The sequence below is a fragment of the Phasianus colchicus genome, chromosome 1 (assembly GCF_987193195.1).
Source record: "Phasianus colchicus chromosome 1, bPhaCol1.hap1.1, whole genome shotgun sequence".
NCBI lineage: Eukaryota > Metazoa > Chordata > Aves > Galliformes > Phasianidae > Phasianus > Phasianus colchicus.
Genome location: NC_143436.1, coordinates 72,809,474 through 72,834,238, shown reverse-complemented (window position 1 = coordinate 72,834,238; position 24,765 = coordinate 72,809,474). Strand labels below are relative to the sequence as shown.

General features: G+C 37.7%; 1 protein-coding gene across 5 annotated transcripts in view; it reads left to right on the top strand.

The window, feature by feature from the left end:
• The window catches only part of LRP6 (LDL receptor related protein 6), a 132,461-nt gene extending 108,684 nt beyond the window's left edge, over positions 1-23,777 (top strand). For 4 of the 5 annotated variants that reach the window (XM_031603192.2, XM_090147710.1, XM_090147712.1 and 1 more), the window contains 10 exons: positions 870-1,081; positions 1,259-1,449; positions 5,764-5,973; positions 7,399-7,524; positions 8,909-9,145; positions 10,681-10,791; positions 12,207-12,437; positions 13,685-13,821; positions 15,496-15,593; positions 17,656-23,777. In XM_031603192.2, the coding sequence (XP_031459052.1) occupies positions 870-1,081; positions 1,259-1,449; positions 5,764-5,973; positions 7,399-7,524; positions 8,909-9,145; positions 10,681-10,791; positions 12,207-12,437; positions 13,685-13,821; positions 15,496-15,593; positions 17,656-17,947 (1,845 nt within the window). In that variant the 3' untranslated portion in view covers positions 17,948-23,777. The remainder of the gene's footprint in view (positions 1-869; positions 1,082-1,258; positions 1,450-5,763; positions 5,974-7,398; positions 7,525-8,908; positions 9,146-10,680; positions 10,792-12,206; positions 12,438-13,684; positions 13,822-15,495; positions 15,594-17,655) is intronic. The other variant, XM_090147700.1, reaches the window with a different exon arrangement.
• The last annotated feature ends 988 nt before the right edge of the window (positions 23,778-24,765 follow it).

Genomic DNA, 24,765 nt, shown 5'->3' with positions numbered 1-24,765 from the left:
TTAGCAGGATAAACAAATTCAGGACTTTAGACACACCCTTTCATAAAGGTGAGAAGCCAAAAAAGAAAGCTAGGCAAACCTTCCAGTGAAGTTTAATTTGACAATGAGAGAGTGGAGGCTACTTATGTCAAAAGCATGAAGTTTTCCAAAAAGGTTATCTTAGGCTGTGTTTTAACAATCCTCTTCAAATTTTTTGACAGAGTCTAAGTTCATTTTTGACTTTGACTATGCATTTAAAATAATTTAAAAAGAAAAAAAGAAAAAAAAGGAAAAAAAAGAAAATGAAAGGGTATGAGAACTTGTTAGCTGATACCTTTTCTTGGCAATTTCCTTCCCATTAATTAAAATGGGAAGGAATCCCATTAAAGATGTTCATCTTTATTTTATTTCTCTCAAGTTGACGGCAGTGATGGTGGAGTAGAGTCTGTCTGGCCTTACTTTGCCAGTATTTTTTTTATCTTCTTCTTTGCAGCTTTGGGATGTAGGTGTTTCTATTTCAGAGTGCTATACAGTCTGGATTTGGGTCTATCCAAACTAAGGGTTGTCAAGAAAGGGGAGGAGGCAGGGAAATTCAGCTTGAATCTCCAACATGGAGGGTATTTGGACTTTTCAGTCAAATTTGTTGAATCTTGTGTGTTGCAACCGCTTGATTGCCATTAAAACAAACTGTCAGGACTAAGTCACTAAATCTAATCAAAAGTGTTAATGGAACAACTGGTCCTGTGTGTTTCGTACTTTATGATAATATTTTGGTTGCATTTTTCTTCCCCTTGGCAATAGTTCGATGTGGTACATCTGTAGCAAATATAATTGCCTGCATTTGATCTGGCTAAGTGTTCTTCTGTGGGTTGTTCTTCTCTCCTTTTTAGAGCCTCACTGTTGTGACAAGTCCAGTTCCCAATCAGAACCTAGACATGCAGCCTTATGACCTGAGCATTGACATCTACAGCCGCTACATCTACTGGACCTGTGAAGCTACTAATGTCATCAATGTGACACGCTTGGATGGGAGACCCATGGGAGTGGTGCTCAAAGGAGATCAAGATAGACCCAGGGCCATTGTGGTGAATCCAGAGAAAGGGTAAGTAGCAGAAATAGTGATATGGCAAAATTCAGGCTTAAGGTTTTAAGAATCAAACTGCTGTTTTCTGTTTGTTTGAATAAAAGCAACTGTAACATTTGTTAAAATGCCTTGGTCATATAGCAAAAATATGAGAAGGTCAATTAAACTGTTTTCCTCTTATCATTACTATTCCAGATACATGTATTTCACCAACCTGCAGGAAAGGTCTCCTAAAATTGAGAGAGCAGCATTGGATGGAACTGAACGAGAGGTCCTTTTCTTCAGTGGTTTAAGCAAGCCTATAGCCTTAGCTATTGACAGCCAGCTAGGCAAGTTGTTCTGGGCTGATTCAGACCTGCGGAGAATTGAAAGCAGCGACCTTTCAGGTAGAGTAGCACTTTAATTCAGTGATTCATTTGTGTGGGGTGGGTGCGGGGGAATGTAGAGAAAGGTGTTGTCTTTTCCTTCCTGCTATAGACAGTCTGTACCTGTGATTATAATTGCTCCCGCAATTCCCAGCCAGGGAATGCGTATGATTCATCCAACTTGCCTTTACAGTCTTGTGCCTCTATCTATGATTTGCATTATTAATTGTTATACTTGCTATTTACTTCAGTTTCTCACTGCAAGACCTGTGTGTGATTTCCCAATGTTAACTCACAAATAAATTGCTGCAGTTTTGGAAAGGGGAGGGGAGAAGTAGTTTTTTTTATAGGCATTTTGGTACAGTAATCTGTAAATTGGGAGTTTCTTGTTTATGGAGAAGTCTTTCCTGCCGAGTTAAAGCAGCAGGTGTGCAGATCAGTGATGTGTCTGTCCTTTTTGGGACATAATGTGAGAAGAATAAAGTGAGATTTAACACTTTTCTGTTCTCAAAAGGCAAAAAAGAAGTCCTTCCAGCCATATAATTCTCTTTGCCTGCTCCTTAATATTGGTTATGCTGCTTGTCCACTATGAGTTGATTTAGCTCTATTTACTATATAAGCAAAACTATATGCTAACAGCAATATAGAAAAAGAGAAACTAAGAAAAGTATTCTGTTGATATGGAAAGCTGAATTGATCCAGCAAGCAACCAGAACTAGAGCAAGAGAAGAGGCAAAATTGTGCGGTTAGACTAGGTAAGAGAGACACAGACAACTCCTATTTACTAGTTAGATGCAGCTAGTTGGTGGATCATATCAACTGTCTTTTGTGACTTGGATAGTAATTCACTGTAATTCAAGTTGGCTGAACACATACCTACCCATCTCTTTATGACATATTGAGGTATAAACCCCCCTCATATTACTGCCTGAGGGTGTCAGTGGCAGAATTTCTACTTCCCCTGAAGTAGGTCCAGCTCCAGTCTGAATAACACACTTTTACTGAGTGTTATTCAGCTATCACTGAATACATAAGAAAATGAAGATATACTTTGCAATCCGTGAGTGAAATTGAAAACTTAGCCAGATAACGGTAGTTTAGAGTATTCCATGGATACCTTCATTCAAAGTGGAGGCATGCAATCCCATTGACACCAGTGTGGTTTTCAGCCTTTTGTTAAGTTGCAAGAATAAGTTTTTGTTTTGGAAAATGTTTCAGTATTTCATATTTGTTGGTTTAGCAAACCTTACTTTTTTTTTTTTTTTTCCCCAATGATTTGCATGATATGTCACTGGAAGGTTCAAGATTGCTTGTGAACTGTGATACCTTGATTTTTTTATTTGTGTTTTAAAACACAAGGCATAAGCTGACCTCAGGAGGATACGTCATCTTGTCCCACTTCTGCTCAAGCAGGGTCACCCAGAGCAGGTTGTCTAGGACTATATCCAGATGGTTTTTGCACATCTTGCAGGAGGCCATTCCACAGCCTCTGGGCAACCTGTGCCAGAGCTCCAGCACCCACACAGCACAGAATTGCTTCCTGGTGTTCAGAAGGAATACAGCCTCTGGGCAACCTGTGTGCCAATTTATGCCCATTATCTCTGATCCTGGCACTGAGCACCACTGAAAAGAGCCTAATTCTTTCCTCTGTGCACTGTCCCTTCAAGCCATCTGGTGGTATATCAGCCGTTTCCCCCATGTTTGTTTTGTTTGAAGATCACTGCTGGATTACTGATGTCATGAAGTAAGAGCTCCCCAGTTTGATGAACATTAAGAAAAATCTTTCCAAAACCCCTCTTGTTTTTTTGGCTTCTGAACCAAAAATAGATTGCTATAATCACCATGATAAATTGCTAACTGCCGAGATGCATTCCTGCACTTAGGAATGCTGATTAATAGAGTCTTTTGACTGGCAAAGTAATTTTTTGCATGTGTTATCTTCTTTAAAATGTTCACAATCTCCTGCTATGCTGACAGCGTAGATGCCAGTACTCATAAAGAGAAGGAGAAATAGAATGCCTTCATGTGATACAATCCTTCACTCACTATTCTTTGGGCATTCAGTTAGGTATCAGTTGTACTGCCCAAATCAGAGTTCCTACTGAAGCTTCCTCACATCCTACTGAAGATTCCTCACATACTTAAGGGTCGTTTACAAAAAGATGACTGAAGTTAGCTTCTGACCATGGAAACTATTTGGAAATTAGTTTTATTATTATTATTATTCCAGAATAATTTTTCTGATTTGGAAATATCTAATGATTCTAGAACTAAGTCATTTTTATTTGGAAATAGAATGTGCTAAGGGTGTGTCCTGATTTTTGTATTTATTTGTTTGTAAGTCTTTAAGGGTATTGCTGGAAAGAGAATAGTGATGCCAGGAGACAAAACTCTTAATAACATCTCCCTTTCACCTGACATTCCTAATAAAAGGAGCTAGCATCTGGATGAGACAGGTTCAGATACTCTTGTTGGTTTATGAAAGGAGAGATTTCAGTGTCTCAGTTTATTCAGAAATAGTCAGCTACACTTGGTCACAAATGTTAAAAAGAAAAATTAAAACAGTAATATAGAGCAAATTTTAAGCTTCAGAGCTTTAGGAGCATTTTGCAAAATGCCATGTTGATTTACATGAGCATAGTAGAGCAGGGTATGTGCAGACTCCATTTGGGTAGGTCAAGGTTTAGTTTAGTTTAATATAATTAGTTTAAATTATATTCTTTCCTGTAATCTTTGCATATTCCCCACTTCTCAGCTTAGTTTCTCTTCTCTTAAAGATGCAGGTTGCTGTTTCTAACCTTTTCCCTATAAGATGACTCATATTCATGAGGGCTAATAGACTGTTGCAGATCTTCAGTTTGCCTTGCATCACTCAGGCTATTAATTTCTTCATCAGTCTGGATTCCTTGGGAATACATCAATGTTATTTCTTAATCAGATCATTGCTGGTGTTATTCCAAATTGGTGAATGAGAGCCCTGTGTAGGTGAGGATTAAAATCTCCATGATCTGCTTAAGACATTACCATTTGCTAAATGCTTAAAAGTTCCATATGCATTTAGTAAAATTGAGATAATACATTTTTTGTAGTTTAATTTGTTTGCAGTTCCTGGCATACTGTTGATTATAGTTTTCAGCAAGCCAAAGATGGAGGGATAGACCCTGAGAAAATTATAAAATCATAAAATAGGTGTATTTTGTTCCATAACAGTATATTGTATGACTATGGTACAGATATCATATAACTTTTCTGTGGTATTTAGTTATACTAGTATATTTTTACAGGAAAAAAATATTACAACTTGTTGAAAATTATATTGTGGGAGAACATAAGCAAAACTATTATCTGCTATATTAAAAATAAAAATAAGCATAGCAGTGAGCTCAGATACCTGAAAACAACAGGATTTGGATGTGTATTTTCAAGCTCTGGTTTAATTTTGAACTGTGTAATATTGTTACGGCATTTCAGAATTGAAGCAAAATCTGTATGTTTGTGAGTAATTTTGTGCTCAGAGTCTGATAAACCTTATTGAATATTTGAGTGTTAATGACCATATGACCATTGCATGTGAGTTATGAATCCTTCACCATCTTTGGGCAGTTTTTGATATTACTTCTGAAATAGTTGTGGGCTGTCTTCTGTTGATATGGACTGTAACCCATGGGTAATCTAGCATAAAGGTCAGCAAATACTTTCAGAGGTGTCAAGCTTCTTGACTGGTGCTGATGTTTGCTGAGGGAACTGAAGAAAGTAAGTCTTCGCTAGAAAGAATGGAATGTTCTTAATTTAGCACAAAAATATTTGTGAAGATAACGTAGCTGAAATAAAGGAATATGAAGAAGTCAAAAGTCAAATGTTTACCTTAATCTCATAATTTGTGTGAAAAGTACTAATTACTTTGTCTTCACTTGTATTTTATCTTGCATTTGTTAACTCAAGCTAATAATGTCTTCTTATTCCCTGCTGAATGCCAAGACAAAGCAGTTTAAAAAAAATAGATGAATGAAAAGAAATAACAATTACCATTGCACTGATAAAAGGCTGAGTAGTCTCATGAGAGTTGGGCCCCCAGCTCCATATAGTTTCTAAATACAGAAAATGTATCTGAAGCACAAGAACTGTCTTTTGATGAAAATAATTTAAAAGAAAGATCATGTGCCTGCAAACCATCAGTCTTACATCACAGGACCCAAGATTGCATGTACTTTTATACATGGCTTTAACTAGTAGTGTAAAAGTAGTAGAAAATGATGATGTAAACACTATAGAAAATATTTGTGATAGTATTTTGGTTGATTCCAGTTGAGCTAAACCACTCTTTTCCTTCTGCAGGTGCTAACCGAGTTGTTTTGGAAGATTCCAACATCTTGCAACCTGTAGGACTAACTGTATTTGAGAACTGGCTGTATTGGATTGACAGACAACAGCAGATGATTGAAAAGATTGATATGACTGGTCGAGAAGGACGTACAAAAGTCCAAGCTCGTATTGCACAACTCAGCGACATTCATGCTGTGAAAGAGCTTAACATTCAGGAATACAGTAAGTACAATTCCTGTTTGCAAGTGAAAACAGTGCCTGGACTGGAGGCAGGTAATGACTAAGAGAGATGAAGCCTGCTTTTCCTTATACTGATCGACATCAGTGTGAATCAAAGGGGCCAGAAATATCATTCCATCTCTTATATTGCTAGAATAGTATTGTTTGCCTCCCTAGTGTGGTTGGCAGTAGACATGCAAACTATCACAAATCCAGTATCATATTTTGTTGCACTGACAACTTTGTTGTTACTTCCATACAAGTACCTGGGATTTGAGCATATATAGGCACGGTGGGAATATACTGTAACTCCTAGTATAGGATTTTCTGGATTATGGATGTGGCTGACTATTGATGCAGAGTATCAAAGCTGTCACTATTAGGACTTTACTCCTTCTGGAGTCCTGAAGGCCCTTTACTAGCTGTAAATATTTCAGTGGACTAGCTACTTGCCTGCACAGCCTTGAAAGAAAAGTGAAAAAATTTTTGTTACTGTCAATTCATATTGAAACTAAATGGTGGACACTGCATTGCACAAAGGAAATGTATATTAAATAACAATTTGTGCTTAATGTGTGCACTTTAAAAAAATTTCTGCTTACCAGGATATAGCTTTCCCTGCACACACCCACTTGAAATGAAGGGAGCTAGTTTTCATGGACAAAATAGGCCTGGTTAATAGGCTGTAGTGTATGCTTTCAAGAAATATGTAGAAAGATGTCTGGGGATGTTTAATTAAAGCATCAGTGCAGACTGCTACTAGTTTTGTTTGCTATTAATCTCAGTAAATCTGTCAAGAGTTCCAAGGAAAGTATGTTGTCTCTATTAAACATTAAAATGAAGAGACATATTTATCTAGAGCATGTTAATTTGAGTTTTGGATATAGTGTGAAAGCATCAGAATTCATTAATTAGAAAAGTTTACTTTTTTAAAATGGTTTTTGATAGGAACCCAGGACACCTTTTTATTACTACTGTTGCTCTTTTTCTGAAGAGCTTATTCTATCTCACACAAGAGCAAATGGTTTGAGTATTGTTTACTAGCTTAAAAGGCCATATGATGCGATTCTGTGTTTTAGGTCACAGATAAATAATCATTTGTGTAAAGGAAAATAATACAATGAATCACAACTTTTTCAGAGTTGATTTTAGAAATGCCCTCCACACTGACAAGGGAGTAATGAGGAGAGTCCTGTGAGATCACTGAAAGATTTGAAAAGAGGTGGGGATTTCTTGTCTTAGGACTTACCGAATTACTAGAAAGTAAATCTGAATTGGCTTTTTCCAGATTCCACCAATTACTGCAGGGTACCTGAAGTAGAGGAAATTGAGAAGGAGCAGGGAATAAAACAACACTATCTCATGTACTTATCCTCACAAGTGTGATTGCAGTTGTACTCCCTATTTGTCTTATTCTTAAAATCACAGGACAGCACCCTTGTTCTCAAGATAATGGTGGTTGCTCACACATTTGCATTGTGAAGGGCGATGGCACCACACGCTGCTCTTGTCCAGTCCACCTTGTTTTGCTGCAGGATGAGCTGTCCTGTGGAGGTAAGTCCTTCCCATGTTCTGAGTTGCTGAGCTTGCAGCTTCTGGGTGGGGAAGTCTCCCGTTTAGGGTCAGCTTCTGAGCAGAAGTAACACGATAGTGTTGTAACATGTTTTTACATGTTCACCTCTTTGCCTCAGTCCAATGAGCTAAATCTGCAAGTTTTGAGGAGTAAAAGGACAAGATAATTTCATTAGCTGACTGTAGAACGAGGATTTCTGTTCACACTTTCTAATTAAGTCAATTGAATTATTTCAATTTGATTTTTTTTTTATTGTATAATTTTTTATTACTTTTTGTATCACTGTGCATGTTCTTGTTTTTCAGCTAATGGTAGGCTCTCACATTCTGCTATGTTCCGCCCCATCTACTGTCTGTGCCATTTAATTCTTCCTTTCTTGCCTCCTGAAATTCACCACCTCTTTCTGAACTGCAGCCTCAGAAGGGCAAGTTGCCTCCTCCATGGTGACATGACCACAGTAGCTTACGTGCTGGTGCCTCCAAGGTTGTGCTTGAAATGGGGGATAGGAATAGGAAAGGCACTTTGGTACTTCAGTCCCCTTGTGCCAACATACTGAATGGGCTTATTATGCAATCTTCTTGGCATCGAGGCAACGTGTGGTCTCACAATGGAACAAGAGCTAACATAATCCAGACATTTTCTCTAGTTTAATAAAAGAGCAAGTTTAATACCAGGCCAAAAAGGAGAGAGGGAGAAAGGGGGAATTAAAAAAAAAGGGTGGAGGGGAGGAATACATGCTTACTTACTGCCTGAGATTAACAGTTACAGTAGTGAATGTTAAATAACAGCTAACAGCTGTGTTGAGATAGCAAGACAACTAGATGGAGCAGTTTCTTGTCATTTTAGAAGAATTTTGACTCAACAGAACTGTCGAGGGCACATAACTAGACATTGAGTCACAGCACATCCATCTGCAGCACATTACGTCCTCTTAATGTTTTTTATACAGTGACTGTTGAGCATTAAGAAAGTGAACAATTAACTGTGTATGCAGTGGTGCTGCAGGAAAGGGGGAGTAGAGGAAAAGTACGTTGACCTTAAAAAAAGACTTTTGGAGATCTATGGAGAAGGATAAAAGAGGCTGAGGTGGGAAGAAAAGAATTGTGTTTTTAGTGTTCATGTTTCTCTGTTCTTCTTCTTTGTCTGACGAGACTCCATTGACATGACCTTGCAACTGTCATGTGAGGCTCAAGACCTGCTCAAATGATTATAGAGACAGAGGGGGGTGGAAATCACCTTATGATGCTGCATGTTTACCAGCTTCTTGATATCAAAGCAGCTAAGTTATACTTGTCCTTAACTGTTGTGATCTGCTGATTGTTCACCTGAATTTTTACTTTTTGTTTGTTTGCTTGATTTTTAAAGAACCTCCAACATGCTCCCCTCAGCAGTTCACCTGTTTCACAGGTGAGATTGACTGCATCCCAGTGGCCTGGCGCTGTGATGGTTTCACTGAATGTGAAGATCACAGTGATGAAAAAAACTGCCCAGTGTGCTCAGACACCCAGTTTCAGTGTGAAAGTGGACAATGCATAGACAGTGCCCTTCGGTGCAATGGAGAAGCAAATTGCCAGGACAACTCAGATGAGAAGAACTGTGAAGGTACAGAGGATCTTTCAAAGTATGATAGAAACAAAACTGTACATGGGATGCTATGAAAGTTACCAAAGCTATTGCAGAGTATAGGATTCCAAAGGATTTGAATTTCTGCTGTTATGTCACAGCTTTATTGAATGGGAAATTATTTCACAGCTCCATTCCTTTGTTTTTCTACCTGCTCATGTCCTGCACAGTAGTTTAAGCTATGTTTGTGGAAAGTACTCTTAAAAAATTGTGTATTTCAAACTTTGAAACCTGGTAACTTTGGAGTAAACCTCTTTCAGTAAGTGGGAGCGAGAGATAGATAAGATTCCCAGAGATGTCCACTTTAGTATACAGTAAGAGAGAGCAGTTAAGCTATACTTACGGAGAGAATTGCTATTACCAACACAATGAGAATTAGGGAATTTTTGTTGCTGTATTGGAAGGGAGAGGTTATGCTGAAGGAGTCTGAACTACCCTAGTACTATATCAAGTGAAACATTAGAATACTTGGCCTTCTTTTCCTCACTGCACAAGTAGCGAGGAATTGTTGGGACAACTTATAAGCTTGAATGGATGCCTCTTCCATATATTCTTTCAGTACAGTTTCTTTGAAGAGACTGTCTAAGAGTCTTTGAATGAAGGATGAATTTCTTTCCAAAAAATATGCTCCAGCTCAAACAAAAATATATAAAAGAAATTCCTCTGTGATGAAGGATGATTTTTAGGCAGATGCATGCTGACATCTGAAAATGCTTTGTGCAGGTTAGTTTTCCAGTTATCATCCAGTGACTAGAGGTATTGGAACCGGGGCTGTTTATCATCTTCATAGTGTCCCTGTTATTTAGACTATTCAGGTTGAATGCAGTTCAGTTTAACTTCTTAATTCAACTGAAATCAGAAAGAATTTAAAATTTATGTGAAATAGGGGGCAAAACTATGTGTAAACAGCAGCAGCCAGTACTTTGTCTGCAGCACCTTTTTTCCCAAAGCAGTAGTTTATTTTTTGAGTGTAATGGCAAAGATCCAGATTTATCTTCTGTCTTTCATTTCAGTTTTAAAACATAATGTCAAGTGAAATATATTGTCGTATGATCAAGGAGTCTTCCATTTTACAAGAAGTGTACAAGGGCATTGAGAAACCACATTTATCTTTCTTAAACAATTTTAACATTGTGGTTTGGCAGATTATTTTTAATAACTTAATTATTCTTGCTTATATTATAGTATATGTTTAAAGTAAAGTAATTAAAGTAATTTTGCCATAACCATGTCCTGTGATAAGTGCCTATGTTCTCAATGGCCTTCTGCATCTGATTTGTGTCAGTTGAGGTGACCTTTCCTTGTAGGGTCCAGTGTCTTTTTTTTCTTTTTTGCATGCTTAGCATGAGGACTTTTATATGCCACTGACTGCTTCAAGAAATGAAGCTAACAGCAGACTAAGGTCTCCCAAGATATTCCTGATTGTATGCTTTGGAATCTACGTTCCTTAATCATTTTAAAGAGTAGAAATCTTTGATACTGACTCTTGGTTTGTGGGGTGGTTCTCTTCCCAGTGCTTTGTTTGACCAATCAGTTCCGCTGTGCCAGTGGGCAGTGCATTGGTAAAAGCAAGAAATGTGATCACAACCTGGACTGTAGTGACAGCTCAGATGAGCAAGGATGCTGTAAGTACAAAACCTGAGACTTGATTTCATTATCTGAAATTTATTTCTTACCTTCTCAGTGAGTTAATTTTAACTCTGAATTGTACCCAAAATGGATGTTGTGATGCAATTAATGCTTAAGTGCAGTAGAATAGGAATCAAAGACGTAACTCGTATTTTGAATTAATCCTCTCTGAGGCAGAACAGGCTAGTTAAATTTTTCACATACCTCTGTAAAGTTTTAAAAGAAATGAGAGGCTTGTTTTATTATAATGAGTTTATATGCTGAGAAAGTGCAGTATTAAAACTCTTTTTCTATCAGTGTGATGCTCTTATATAAAACTGTTTTGCTTCATGGTTTTCCCGTACAAAGATTAGTAGCAGGTGCTTTTAGAATCAGGTCAGCACTCTGTTTACAGAATAAGCCTTCTAAAATTTCCTTGGCATCTTAAAAAAATGTAATTTTGAGCTTGATTTATGATTTGTAATGTGATACATCCTATCTTGAAATCTCCAGGATTCTTCAAAAAAACACTGCCTTTAGAATTCCAGCTTGAAAGTTCATTTTCACTGTTGGTGTTTTGAAAGAAATTGTAAATAAGTGACATCTTTTCTTGTGTTGGAGGTCTGTTTATCAGAAGGTGACATGACTTGAAAATGCAAGGCCTTGATCTTAAGGAGTAATAAGAGATGTGCTATCATGTTAGAAAGTTATTAGCAACTTTATCACAGACGTGTGTAATTATCTTTTTTATGGTTCAGACATTTTTTGTTTTTATGATATAAAATCCCACTGGAGTAAAGTTGCATTGGTCACTATCCTTCTTCCAATATGATCAGAAGTGTGTTTACTAATCTCTGTTGTGACAGATTGGTTAAAGTGTGGAATTGTTTTTTTAGAGGAAGGAAATATGTTGAGGAAAAGGCTTTCTATAATGGCTAATATGTAACTAGAACATTCTTTTAAGTCTGCTTTTCTTGTCAAATTCATTAAGCATGGGCAGGGAGTTGTCATTTATTCCCATAAGTGTCATTGGTTAGAACTGGTATTGTAGGGAAAGCTGATAATGTTAGCTGTTGAATAATTACTTTAGATACAGATTCCTTACAAAGTGGCACTTCTAAAGCTGATCCGAATATGTATCTGTAACCTTTAGTGTGGGATAGATGTGGAATGGGTTAGGTAATTAAATACATAGCAGCAAACCCAAAATTCATTACTGGTATCATCTCTACTCTTCAGTGTAAGTGAATGTTATGCAGTTCAGAACAGTGAATTTCAATCTGTTAAGCAGACTGATAACCTAGGTTAAATTCATTTGAAAGCTGATATCTGCTTATGGAAGTGGAGGCTGTTGAATGATATCGTGAAAACTAATGTTGATGTATGAAGCTGGATTAGCTTCTACGGTATAATTCTACTTTTTTCCTTCTAGACACGACAGAGGAGCCTGCACCACAGCCCAACAACACAATAGGCTCCATCATTGGTGTAATCCTCACACTTTTTGTGGTTGGAGCAATGTATTTCATTTGCCAGAGGGTGCTGTGCCCACGCATGAAGGGAGATGGAGAGACAATGACCAATGATTATGTGGTACATGGACCAGCCTCTGTACCTCTTGGTTATGTGCCTCACCCAAGCTCTTTGTCAGGGTCTCTTCCTGGTGAGTAAACACCATGTTTCTTGTTTTTCTCTTTGGCTCACATAGTTATGGCTGAGGATACTGTGCATGTATGCATAGGAGACATTGGTTCCAGAAGCATAATTCTTTATGCCAAACCACTGAGAGACAGGACAGTTGAGGATTGTTGCTGTCCATTGCAATAAATTCCTATTTTTTTCCATGCCATCCACAAGCATTCATATTCATAGCAGAACCATGAGTTCAAATAAATATACATACCATAGGAGTTCTCCTTTTTGCTGCAAAAGCCTCTGTTTATGACACTGGCAAGGTGTCATGACAGATCATGGTAAAGTACATGGAGGTATATTCATAAGACTTTGTTTAAAGATTGTACAATTATTAGATTTGTAGACTAGATCTTTATACTTGTGAAACTTCTTGTAAAGTCAGAAATGACCAGCAATAACTGGTTTCAACTTATTTCATTATCTGATAATGAAGTTTCTGATACCAATTCACATGCTCGATGTTACTGCTGATTAAAAAATAAGATTTGGCTGCAACATTGTACTTCATTTGTATTCATTTCTTTTGTTTGTATTGATTAAATATGAACTGTAACTTGTGATTCTGGGTCCATCAGGTTGCAGTTAGGACATATGTGTTTTTGAGGCTAGTACATACAGGGTTACAAGAATTCACCAAATTTCTTTACTTTCTGTAGTAACCTGCTTTCATTATAGAGTCTTTAAGGAGAATTTGCATTATTTCAAGCACAATTACATACCTGTCTGTTTCCCATTTGGACTCTATGGAAGCATGATTCAGTCCAGCAGCAAAATCTTACTTACCTGCGTAGAAATAAAAGAAAAAACCCTCTCTTTTGCTCAAATTTCAGTTGCTTAGTTGTTGTGGTCAGAGTCAGTTTTGTGTTTTATTCCAAGACACGGAAATGATGCCTGAATGCCTGTTCTCTCAAGTCTTTTACAGATGTTCAAGTGAAAGGAATCTGGTTCTCTTCATGCAGCTTTAGTGCAGCTAAGTGCCAGATCCTGCAGTTCAGTAGCTGATACACAAAACCAACATGCTTATCCCCTGACAGTCTTCATTCTGTTCCTCAATCAAAGAGCACTGAATTTGCTCTTAATACTGAAAAGATTAGTTTTGCTTTTAGGAGTTGCACTGATACCGCTGTTATCCTCCCTGCTTTTTTTCTTTAATCTTTCTTTTCTCTGTTTGCTTTCAAGGATTGAATATTGACATACATATTTGCTCTTCTTTAGGGATGTCTCGAGGAAAATCTGTGATCAGCTCCCTCAGCATTATGGGAGGGAGCAGTGGGCCGCCATATGACAGGGCCCATGTCACTGGAGCATCTTCCAGTAGTTCTTCAAGTACTAAAGGCACTTACTTTCCTCCAGTAAGTTATTCTGTTATTCATAGATCTTTACTAACTTTCAGAGAGGTTCCTGGAGATAATTTGTTTACAGATTCATGTTTTGTTTTACCTTTCTAGAATAAAAGATTTGTTTGAATATGGAGTGAGTGATTTTGGAAGGAAAGAGAAGGGAGAAGAGGTTGTCTCTTTCTAAAACAATATAGGAGTTTTATACTAATTTTTAAAGCTTTATAGAGATTTACTACTAGAAAAAAATGGTGTTAGATTAAATATCAGGAGAGATGAAAAAATTAGAGTAAATGTTGAGCAACTCTGGCAGAGTGATCTCTATTACACTCCATCAAGTGCCTCTGGAGAAAATGCCATAGTTGGAGTCTCTACAGACTCTTGAATTAATTAAAATGAAGCTTTCTCTCACGTTCCAAAGCAAACAAGAATCTTTCAACTCCATAACATTCCTATAGACATAGAACAGAAAAGTGCTGTATTAGATGCTATATGAAAGTTGTTACCAGCTTTAGAGGGCTCAGTATCTACTTAATTTTAACATCTGGTGGCTGTTTTAGCAATTTTATATGATATATACTGTATGTTAGAGTTACATGTTTGGTCAGCAGAGACTGAAATCTTTGACTGTCTGTTATGCAGTTCTGAAAATAACTCATCTTTTTTTATCTTGAAATTAACCAAAATTCTGTTTATGCAGTAAGAGTATGACAGTGTAGGGAACAAATGCTTGCCTTGGTCAGCGAACTACAGATATTCTAAAACAGCATAGTACTTAAGGCCTACAAGCTAGCAAGGGTAGACATCTACTGGTTTCCCTAGGGCAGTGATATCACTAGTGATTATATTATACTGAACAGCTAGCTTAAACTTTCCTTTTCAGCACTGGGTATGTCAAAATACGCAGCAGTCAACAGCAGTCAGCATTTTTGAGAATAGCTTAGTATCTTCTATGGGAATGATAACAAGCAGGATTTCCAAGATCTGTTAAAGAACTGGGGAATAAACAAAAAAAAATCCTCTTTGTTGGCAGGGACTATGTATATAGTTCTTCAACTAAGAATACTGAAAAGAAAGTAACACTGGTGTTTTCTTGATTCACATTCTGTCTTGGTTTCGGCTGGGACAGAATTATTTTCTTTGGAGTGTCTGGTATGATGCTATGTTGGTTCTAGAAGAAAAACAATGTTGTAGCATGCTGGTATTTATAGCTGCATCTAAGCAGTGTTTTATAGAGCCAAGCCATTTGCACGAAGGGTCCAAGGACCTGGGTAAGAACAGAATTAGGACAGCTGACTTAAACTGGCCAAAGCGATGTTCCATACCATATGGCATCAAGTGGAAGGAGTTTTGAAGGGAGTGGGAGTTCATCGCTCTCTCTTTCTCTGGTTGGGGGGCTAGCTGGGCATTGGTCATTGGGTGGAGAGCAATTACCTATGTATCACTTGTTATATACGTTTAAAAATATGTATAGTTGTATATATAATATGTGTATGTATAGTAACTATTATTACTTTCCTTTTCTCTATTTTATTAAGTAGTTTTACCTCAACCTACAAGTTCTACTTTGTTTTTTGGATTCTCGCCCTCATCCCACTGGGAAGGAGGGGGAGTGAGTGACCAACTGTGGTTAAACCACAACAGCATTCATATCTTAACTGCAGCTTTTTTTTCTTAATTTTTTCTTAGATTTTGAACCCACCACCATCACCAGCTACTGAACGTTCACATTATACAATGGAATTCGGTTATTCTTCAAACAGCCCATCCACTCATAGATCTTACAGGTAATTATTATTACAATAGCATCTGTCAGGATCAAAGCAGTTAGCGTAGAAATGTAGAATAAAGACATACCCTGCTCCATAAGAATTGTAATCAAAGGCCTTAATGCTGCGAGTGCTAAAACAGATGCTTAAATTGTTTCACATGTATCATGTCACTGCAGCATATGTTTAAGTGTAGCATAATTTGAGGTTAATCATGCAGTGAGTGGGTTAGTGGTACATCTCTTGAGTGTATTTGCTTTAAGGGAAATAACAACGCTAATTCTTGTCACCATTTTAGTTAAATGCTGACTTGGTATCATGATAACTTACAGCCAAAAATATGTACGCTGGAATGAACCCTGCCATAAATAATAACCCTGTTATAAATAATTTGTTATGTAATTATAAAAAAATGGTAGTCAAACACATATATGAGGAAGGTTGGCGATATAAAGGCTAGTATTTCACAAGTAAGATCATACTAATGGCCTAGATAAATCACAAGAATATATCAAATTAGATTTTAATATTAATATCTGAATGACATTGGTAATCTCTTGCTTATTTTCTCTAATATTTGAAACATGAAAGCTTAATCTTCATTTTTTGAACACATCCTTCTAACCTTCCTGTAGAGTTCATTATCATTTTATAACTAGTTACAAAAAGAAAAAAAAAAGAGTAAGAGACCTACTATCCAAGAGTGTAAAGATTCCCCTCTCAAATCACTAGTAGGTCTAGTCAATGAGAATTGAGACTGTATTTGTCTCCTGAAGGAAATGCCTCCCTAGCACAGAGTCTTTGGGGGCTTTTGTATAATGAGGTCTCTGGGGCTGAGGAGGCATCTCTTCTCTATTAGCAGAAAATATGACCTCTGTTGTGCAGAAGTTTTGTATGTCTGTAAAGGTCCCATACGAAAAATCCTTTAAAATGATTTGTAATTTAATAATGACATAAAACCACATTGCGGCACCAGCATGAATCCTGCTGATCATAGGTCAGCTGTCATGACTTTTTGTATTATAAACGTTGTAGAGATGTAGTGTAGACTTCAATGTTTTCAGAGTGCTTCCCACTCAAAAATAAACCCTAATTTTGCCAATTGTGATCTTTCCTAACAATCTGACTTGAAGACAGAGGAACTACATCCTCACCTGTTACCAGCTATGGATTTTGATGCTGGCAATTGTAGTTACCAACCACCTCTCTTTCTAGTTTGTTTTCTTTTATATAACCATAGAATGGCTTAGGTTGGAAGAAATCTTAAAGCTCATTTAGATCCATGGGCAGGGTTGCCAACCACTCAGTCATGTTGTCCAGAGCCCCATCCAACCTGGCCTCCAGGGATGATGCATCCACAACTTCTCTGGACAGCCTCTTCCAAGGCCTCATCACGCCATGAGTGTAGAATTTCCTCCTAATTTCCCCTCTTTTAGATAAAACCATTCCCCCTTGTCCTGTCAGACCTTGTAAAATGTCAGAGTCCATCTTGTTTATAAGCTTCTTTTTAAATACTGAAAGGCTGAAATGAGGTCTCCCCAGGAAACAGAATACAGGTTTCTTTAAATGATCTTGGGTTCATTTTTAAAAATGTTTGATAGTGTTTGAGAATTCCCTCCCAGTTACTGCTCTGGCAGGTGATTCTCCTGAGCACTACCAATGTGCCAGTTGATTTTTGATCTCTCTCTCAACTTGTCAAGTCAGTTGAAATTAGGAATTATTCTATTTATGGATACTAGAATGTCTTCTCTAAGTTTGCAGCACACTTTTTTTCTCACAGTGCCCTTGTTAGTAGCAATTTTTTCTATCTCGGCTTAAGAAACCTATTGTCTGTAAGTAATTAGTAACTGGTATTTCGTTCACTGATTCCTGTAATTTGACTGATGCTATGCAAAGCTGGGCTTTCTCCAGGTGAGTTAACAAGTCCACTGTGCCACAGAGGTGTCTGATACTGTGGATCTGCAACAGGGAGGTTGACCCCTGCCTCTTTCCACTATGACTTACTTGCTTCTCTCTTGCTCACGGATGCATCTGTTTAGTCTGTTTGCTGACACTTTTCCCAAAAATCTCCCTACCACAGCTACAGGCCTTACAGCTACCGCCACTTTGCACCTCCCACAACACCCTGTAGCACGGATGTCTGTGACAGTGACTATGCCCCAAGCCGAAGGGTCACGGCCACGATGGCCAAGGGCTACACCAGTGACTTGAACTATGATTCAGAGCCCGTCCCACCGCCTCCGACCCCGCGCAGCCAGTACCTGTCAGCGGAGGAGAACTACGAGAGCTGCCCCCCTTCCCCGTACACGGAGCGGAGCTACTCTCACCACCTCTACCCACCGCCGCCGTCCCCCTGCACAGACTCCTCATGAGGGGCAGCCCCCCCTCCGTAATCTGCCTCTGCCGTGGAAGTGTAAATACAAAGCGTTCTACCAGGGAGGGGGGAGTTCTTGGCAAGGGATGAGGTAGGACAGTGTACAGTTAAATGTTATTAAGTTGGGTGGAGGAATACTGGACATATTTGTACAGAAAAAAAAAAAAAGGATATTTATATATTTTCTTAAACAGCGACTGCTGCTTGTGCCATAAGAAAAATTTTTGTATAAAAGAACCCAGACGTTTGTACAAAAAGTTTTTATTTTTGCAAATTGAATACAAAAACATGCCTTAATCCAGTGAAGTGACTGAGCACATAGCGAAATGGAAGGACCAGGTATGTGTCACTTGTCCAGCGAGGTGAGATGTGGGGTTTGTCAATACCAAAAATGTTTAAAGTAGTTAATAATAAAGAAGTCCGTCTCAGAGCAGCATACCATAGATACTTGGAAGTAGCCAAATAACCTCTATATTAGCTACAGAGGGCCAGCAACTAAGTTAAACTTGAAAATGCAGTCAGGACAGATAATAACCTTATACAAAGGGCTTTGTTTTCTACAGGAATACAGCAATCGTAGCAGTGAATCCAGAAGAATAATGACACAATTTTTTAAAAGAGTACACCTCTGTTTTTCTTCAATACATTTACCAAACTTGAGCATTTTGAGCTCACTCCTTGCTTCTGGAAGTTCAATGATTTTTGTTGGGTATATTTTAAAGTTTGGGTTTTTAATACTGCTTAGCCTTTCTCATCTCTTCTACACCCTTTCTTCTCCCCCATGTCACTTTAAATCATATTATCCTTATTTAAAGGAACTGCTAGACCTGGGCTGCTGTAAATTCCTTTTTTTTCCCCTCCTAATTAGCCTTGTCGTGCAATGAGTGTCATGCTATACGTTACTTCATTAATTTTGCCAACACGAGGATCCTGTTTTGTACCAGGTCAGTGTGATTTTCACATGATTGACAAGGGTAATATGCACATACCTGAATGATTTTTAGTCCCTGAAAAAAGAAAAACTTATTTTGACCTAGTGCCCACAAAATGTCAAATATTTTTTTACCACATATAATAGAGACAGTGTATTTATAAACTATAAATTTAACCATGGATTGTTAGTTTTACTGTAAATGAATAATATATCCTTGCAGTACATTCAATGTATATTGATACCACAGTACGCAAATCAGATATATATAATATATATATATTATTTTTTCCTAGTAAGGAAGCATTTACCTTTCAGTGGAGCAACTGTCCATAAGAAATAAATGTTTTGATCATTGGAAGGAGTTCCTTTGCTGTATTAACTGCTCATGATTTGTGTTAGGCAAAGCCAATTTTCTCAGTATGATTTTGACATACCTCCTCTTTTGTGTGGTGTGAGTTTAATGCTTTAGTATTAACCGCTGTGAGTATCAAATTAAGATATTCTTAACCAAACAATTTTTTATTCACATCTCTATTTTTGTATATTACGTTATTTAGCCCCTTCTCCCTTTAGCCTCACCGTGGTGATTTTGAAAGGGATAGTATATAATCAAGTGAAAGCATTATTTGCGTAAGTTGAGGGACAACCTAGAATATTATGATTTCCTCTCTTACTCCAGTGCAGTGTTCTGAATTTGCTTTGACTGTAGCAGAGCTCACAGTATACCTGATTCTAGACAGCATTATGCATTTGCACCTTCTGTTGATGTTAAATCCATGTTGAAGGTGCTGATGCCTTCAAAGGTTGGACCACTGATCATTTTCTCTCAAAACAAAGGCCTTCTGAGCCTTGTGGGCTTAGTATGGATTGTTCTCTGTTGTTTGTTTCCCATCCAGTTTCAACTAAGCAAAATAATCTAAAAATGTGGAATAGGCTTTGATTCAGTTGACACAATTAGTGACAAATAATTCTGCCACTCTTCTTGGGTACTGGAGCTTTGTTTCATTTCAGCTCTGAGAAAAACCACGCCATTTGGAATCCCAGCTGTAACAAAGAATTTTTCTCACAGTAAAAGATACCTGAGGAAACATTAAAAAACCTGGATGGGCTCCAGGCTGCTACAATTGATCTCTGGATCTGGTGTGCTGAGAGTTTGCTCAGCTTCTTCTAGGTATCTGGAAATTGTGATAGCTGTTCTATAGGCTCTTCCTTGTTGTTGAAGAAGCCTGTCTGTGTTCTCCAGCAGGGCTGATGTGGAAGGTATTGTAAACTATAAGGGAACTCAGAGACTTTTATATGAAGGGGGGGAGGGCAGGTGTGCTGGGGTGGATGTGGAGGCTGGCATGCCGGTGAGAATAGAACCTTCTCTGTTGTTTACATTTTGTCGTGTGCAGCATTCCATGTGGGATTCACATGTGGAAACTTGCACTAATGAACTCAGAAGAATATTGCATTGTTATATCTCAGTCCAAGTGCTTGTACTGCGATGGCAATGGTGTCTTCTTGCAAAATACTCTTTTCAGCATGCCGATTTCTGTTTGAGAATCTCCTAAGGTAGTGGAGCTTAAGGAATGGTATCCTCTTTCTGGTGCAGTTGCACTGCTTTGCTGAAGGTTACTTTTTCAGGGAAATTCCTGGCTGTAAATTCATAAATGCGTTAATTATAATGAGGGTTAATTATAATGAAAGTTCTCTTCATGTGAACTGTACTGCCTGATTTCTATGCTGGTTTCCATCCTTAATTACTTCAGTTGTAATCAGTGGGGTGGATGTGTAATTTAGTGTAGAATTTGATCAAGTCTGCATCTCACCTTCTACATCAGATATTTTGAGTGATCTGTCTCTGGATGTAAAGAGCAGGAAAGTGGACAGATATGTTTTTTCCACTGAAGATGACCAGCACAGGGAGCAGACTTGCTTGTCTGGATAATCCAAAGAATTTATTTAGTGGGAAACTGTGATCTGCCTTTGCATTTACATGTATTTTTCCAGTAAATCTAGAGTAAAACTTAGAATGAATTGATGATCTGTAGAAATCCTCTTGGCTAGTTGTCCAAATTACAAAAGCATTGCTGCAGCTGATATACACACCTGACTTAATCACAGTGGACAAACCATAGACTGCTTGAATATTGAAACTGAATGACCTCTCCATTCCTTTCTGCCACTGAGCCAGTCATGACTGATACTCTCTCCTTCCCTCAATCACAATTGTGCTATCTTCTGCTTCTCAAATTGACTGAGATGCTAGGACTATAGGTAATGCACACATGTCAACTTAGGATATAGCTGGATAGCTATGTGGTATTAACATTAAAGAGATCGCACTGATAGAAATGAAAACTATTCATAGTCCTTAAGCTGTGCACAAGTATCCTCATCTTACAACATGAAATGCATATAAATAGGGGTATTTAACTCAACTGTATTACGTGTGTAGTTTTTCCTCTGGACACCTGGAAAGTATTCATAGCTGAGTGTCTGGGCATGGAAATAACTGGCATGCTAAAACATGAATGGAACAGTCCTTTCTAGTTTAAAAATAATAGTAATAATAATAATGAACATTACAGTAAAGTTTGATGAAAACTAACCTTTGCATGATCTATACATGTTTAAATGGCAATATAAATGAGACCTAATATTGCCTTTTAAAATTATGCCTGCCTTATGATGCTGTGAGTCTTCCTAAGGATCATTTTTCCACTGGTTCAGATGCCAAGATATTTATTTGAAAAGAACTTAAATAGGGTAAACACAACATGCAAATAACATGAAATAAAAAATGTTTTCCATGCATTCAATGCAACTCATGTTTACATTAAATGGAATATTCAGAGTAATGCAAAACATGCAAATGAGCAGTTTATAATGAAAGGATTATTTTTGCTGTGTGTTGTAACTTTCAGTATTGTTAATTCCAATAACCATAACATTACCCCATGAACATGTATAACTATATATATGTGTGTGTATATGTATATATGTCTATATATGTATATATATATGCAGGTACACATATCTTTGATAATGTGAGTTTACCCAAAGCTGATAATTTTCTCGTGCATACATACATATTCACATACCCACATTGGCACATTTGGCCTTGTTGCCTTTCAAAGTGCTAATGCTGGGTACTGTCATGCTGTCTCTCGTAAGGCAGACTTCTTTTGTCTAGATTACAGGATAGACAGCAGACTATTTGCTATTTAAACCTGAATAATTAGTGCTCTGTCATGCAAGGCAGGAGAAGAAGCACATTTCTGATGCTGTTGTATTAATTCTGGTGTCCAGTTTGCAGATGAGTAAAAGCTCTTCTGTTCTAAGTATATAAAAACTAATCTGTTGTAATAACTGTGAAGAAAAATTCACCCAAACTGCTTGACATGACAGGTGACACTATCTGCTGCAAGTGAAGGAATATGCACAAAGTCCATTTGTTGCATTAATGGATTTTGTTGGTGTTCTGGTCTCTGGTTTGCACATTGCTTCTCTATTTGTTATGTCTGAGACTCTAGAAATTGTTTGGTTTGTGAGTCTTAAAAAGGGATTCATTCAGTATACTTTCAGACATTTAAGTCTGTCTTTAGATAAAGAAAAGGCCACTTTCTTGAATAGTGAGTGTTTCCATTCTTTATTGCTTTGGAAATCTCCTTGAATTGATTACCACCATTCTAGAGGGAAATGCTTGAACTGCAGAACTCCCTGGCCATGTGTGCTGCTGAACCAAGTGATTTCTTCATAATATCACTAAAACATGCTCAGTCACTCTGTGCCCAACAGATTTGTCTCGAATATGTTTGACACGTAATATTGTTATGCAGAGAATCTGCTTTGGAATGTGTACTGTGCATGTGGCAGATTATTATTTACAAAACAAAAAATAGCTGGCTCAGTGGGTGCACAAATAATTTCAGCATTGTTTTTGAGAAACTGCTTTCCTAGCCACCTTTTTTCAGTTGCATTGTGATAGGGTAATTGCTTGCGAATTAACCTTTAATGAAGTTGGCAGGTGACAAATACACCTTGAAAATAATTCAGGAATGACCTAACAGCTTGAAAATGGCTACGAAACAGAATCATAGCATCATAGGGGCTGTAAGAGACTTCTGGAGATCATACAGTCCAACCCAAACAATTCATTTATTCAAAAACATTCAATTTCTTTCTAAAGGAAGTAAAATAAAAAGCCGTAGTGTTCTGAATGAGCAATTTTCTTTCATTTTTAAAAAGGCAGGTCAGTGTTTGATAATAACCTAGTATTTATAGGGACTGAACAATCCACTCCAAAACAGTGCAAAGCAGAGTAAGAAAACTGTCCATATTAGAAATGTCCTAAGAGCGTGCAGGATTATTGTGATGTAACTGTTGGAGAGCAGTCATGTTCCCCTCTTTTCAATGAACAAGGAGCATCTTTGAAATCCCGATTAAAATGGCTGTAGCCTTAAGCCAGGCAGTTGAGAGTCAGCCAGGGAAAATGAAAGTGTCTTTTGTAAAGGGGATACCACCAGGCTTAAGCTGAACTAGCCTTGTTTGCAAATGAAGGATCTGGTGCTGCTTTCAGACTTTTAATCTTGTTTTTGTTTTGTTTGTTCTTTTTTTTTTTTTTTTTTTTTTGTAAGCTTTAATCGCTGTTTGTCATTGTCTTAAAGCCAGCTGGTGTCTCTTGTTCATCAACTTTGGTAAGATGGTGCTTTGCAAGGATGTATTTATATTATAATGACCAACATTTGGTCAACCCTATTCACTCATTCACTAACTTTTTTTTTTTTTAATTGTAAAATAAAGTGCTTTACTTATGAGGTGTATATAAACCTTGTACAAAAATCCTTTCCAATAATTACTATAAACTGAGTTGTAACAAATGAAATGTTGATTTTTATAATAAAACTAAGAGTGAAAAAAAAAAGAGGGGTGCGCCTCATTTTATTTCAGCATTTGAAAGAGTGGTGACTATAGGTGAAGTCCTGTGAGTCTGTTTGCTCAACTCTTTTAAAAGCCAGAAGAAGCTCAACTCCCTGATGCTGTGGGCAGACTCTGCAAACACAGATGCATCTGCGTGAAATACACAGTTGACTTCAAACAGTTCTATTCATTTCCATTATCCTATGTGACAGATCGATTCATTTTGAAGCTGAAAGTCTTCATTATTCATCACTTAAATTGGTTTATGGGATAATACAAACTAGAGACGTTTACCAAGGAGATCTTCATCGCTGAAGAGATACATAACAGTTATTTTGAGGCTTCTGGTCTTTAAATCTGCATCTAAATGTTTGCAAGGAGAACTAGATTGTTTTTCAGTGTGAAACAAAGCAAACACCCAAATCACAGTCCTCTCACTGTAATGTGGAATTGGGTAGGAGTGTATAAGTTCAGCACAGAAGTTCCTACTCCACTTCCACCCTCTAGTTGGAACCACAGTGTGGCTTTATATTGGAATGGATGTGGCTATATGGAGATTGTTAAATCATCTGTTCTTCTACCCGGAGGCATAGGCCAGCCACATATCACTGCTACACCTTCTCAAATAACATGCCATAAGGTGCTGTACTCATTCTACCTTGGAAAATGAGCTGTTATGTTAGAGCAGGTGGGAGCCATGCTGCTTACTCCAAGTGCCAGTTGTGAGTTGCTGTGGAGCTGCAGAAGGCTCACCAGCGTTCTTTTTTCTTTAAACAGCAGTGGCTGCCTTGCTACAGGGTCAGTGTTGTTGTAACAGCCTGGAAGCCCGAATAGCATTCACACTGGATTTACTGAATCTTAGTCTTTGCCAGATACAGCTATTAAAAGTCAGAGTGTATCTCGAATATAGTTCTCCACAGTGCAACAGAGAGGTAGCATGGTCAGACACCAGAAAGAGAAGGAGTAGCCTGATCACT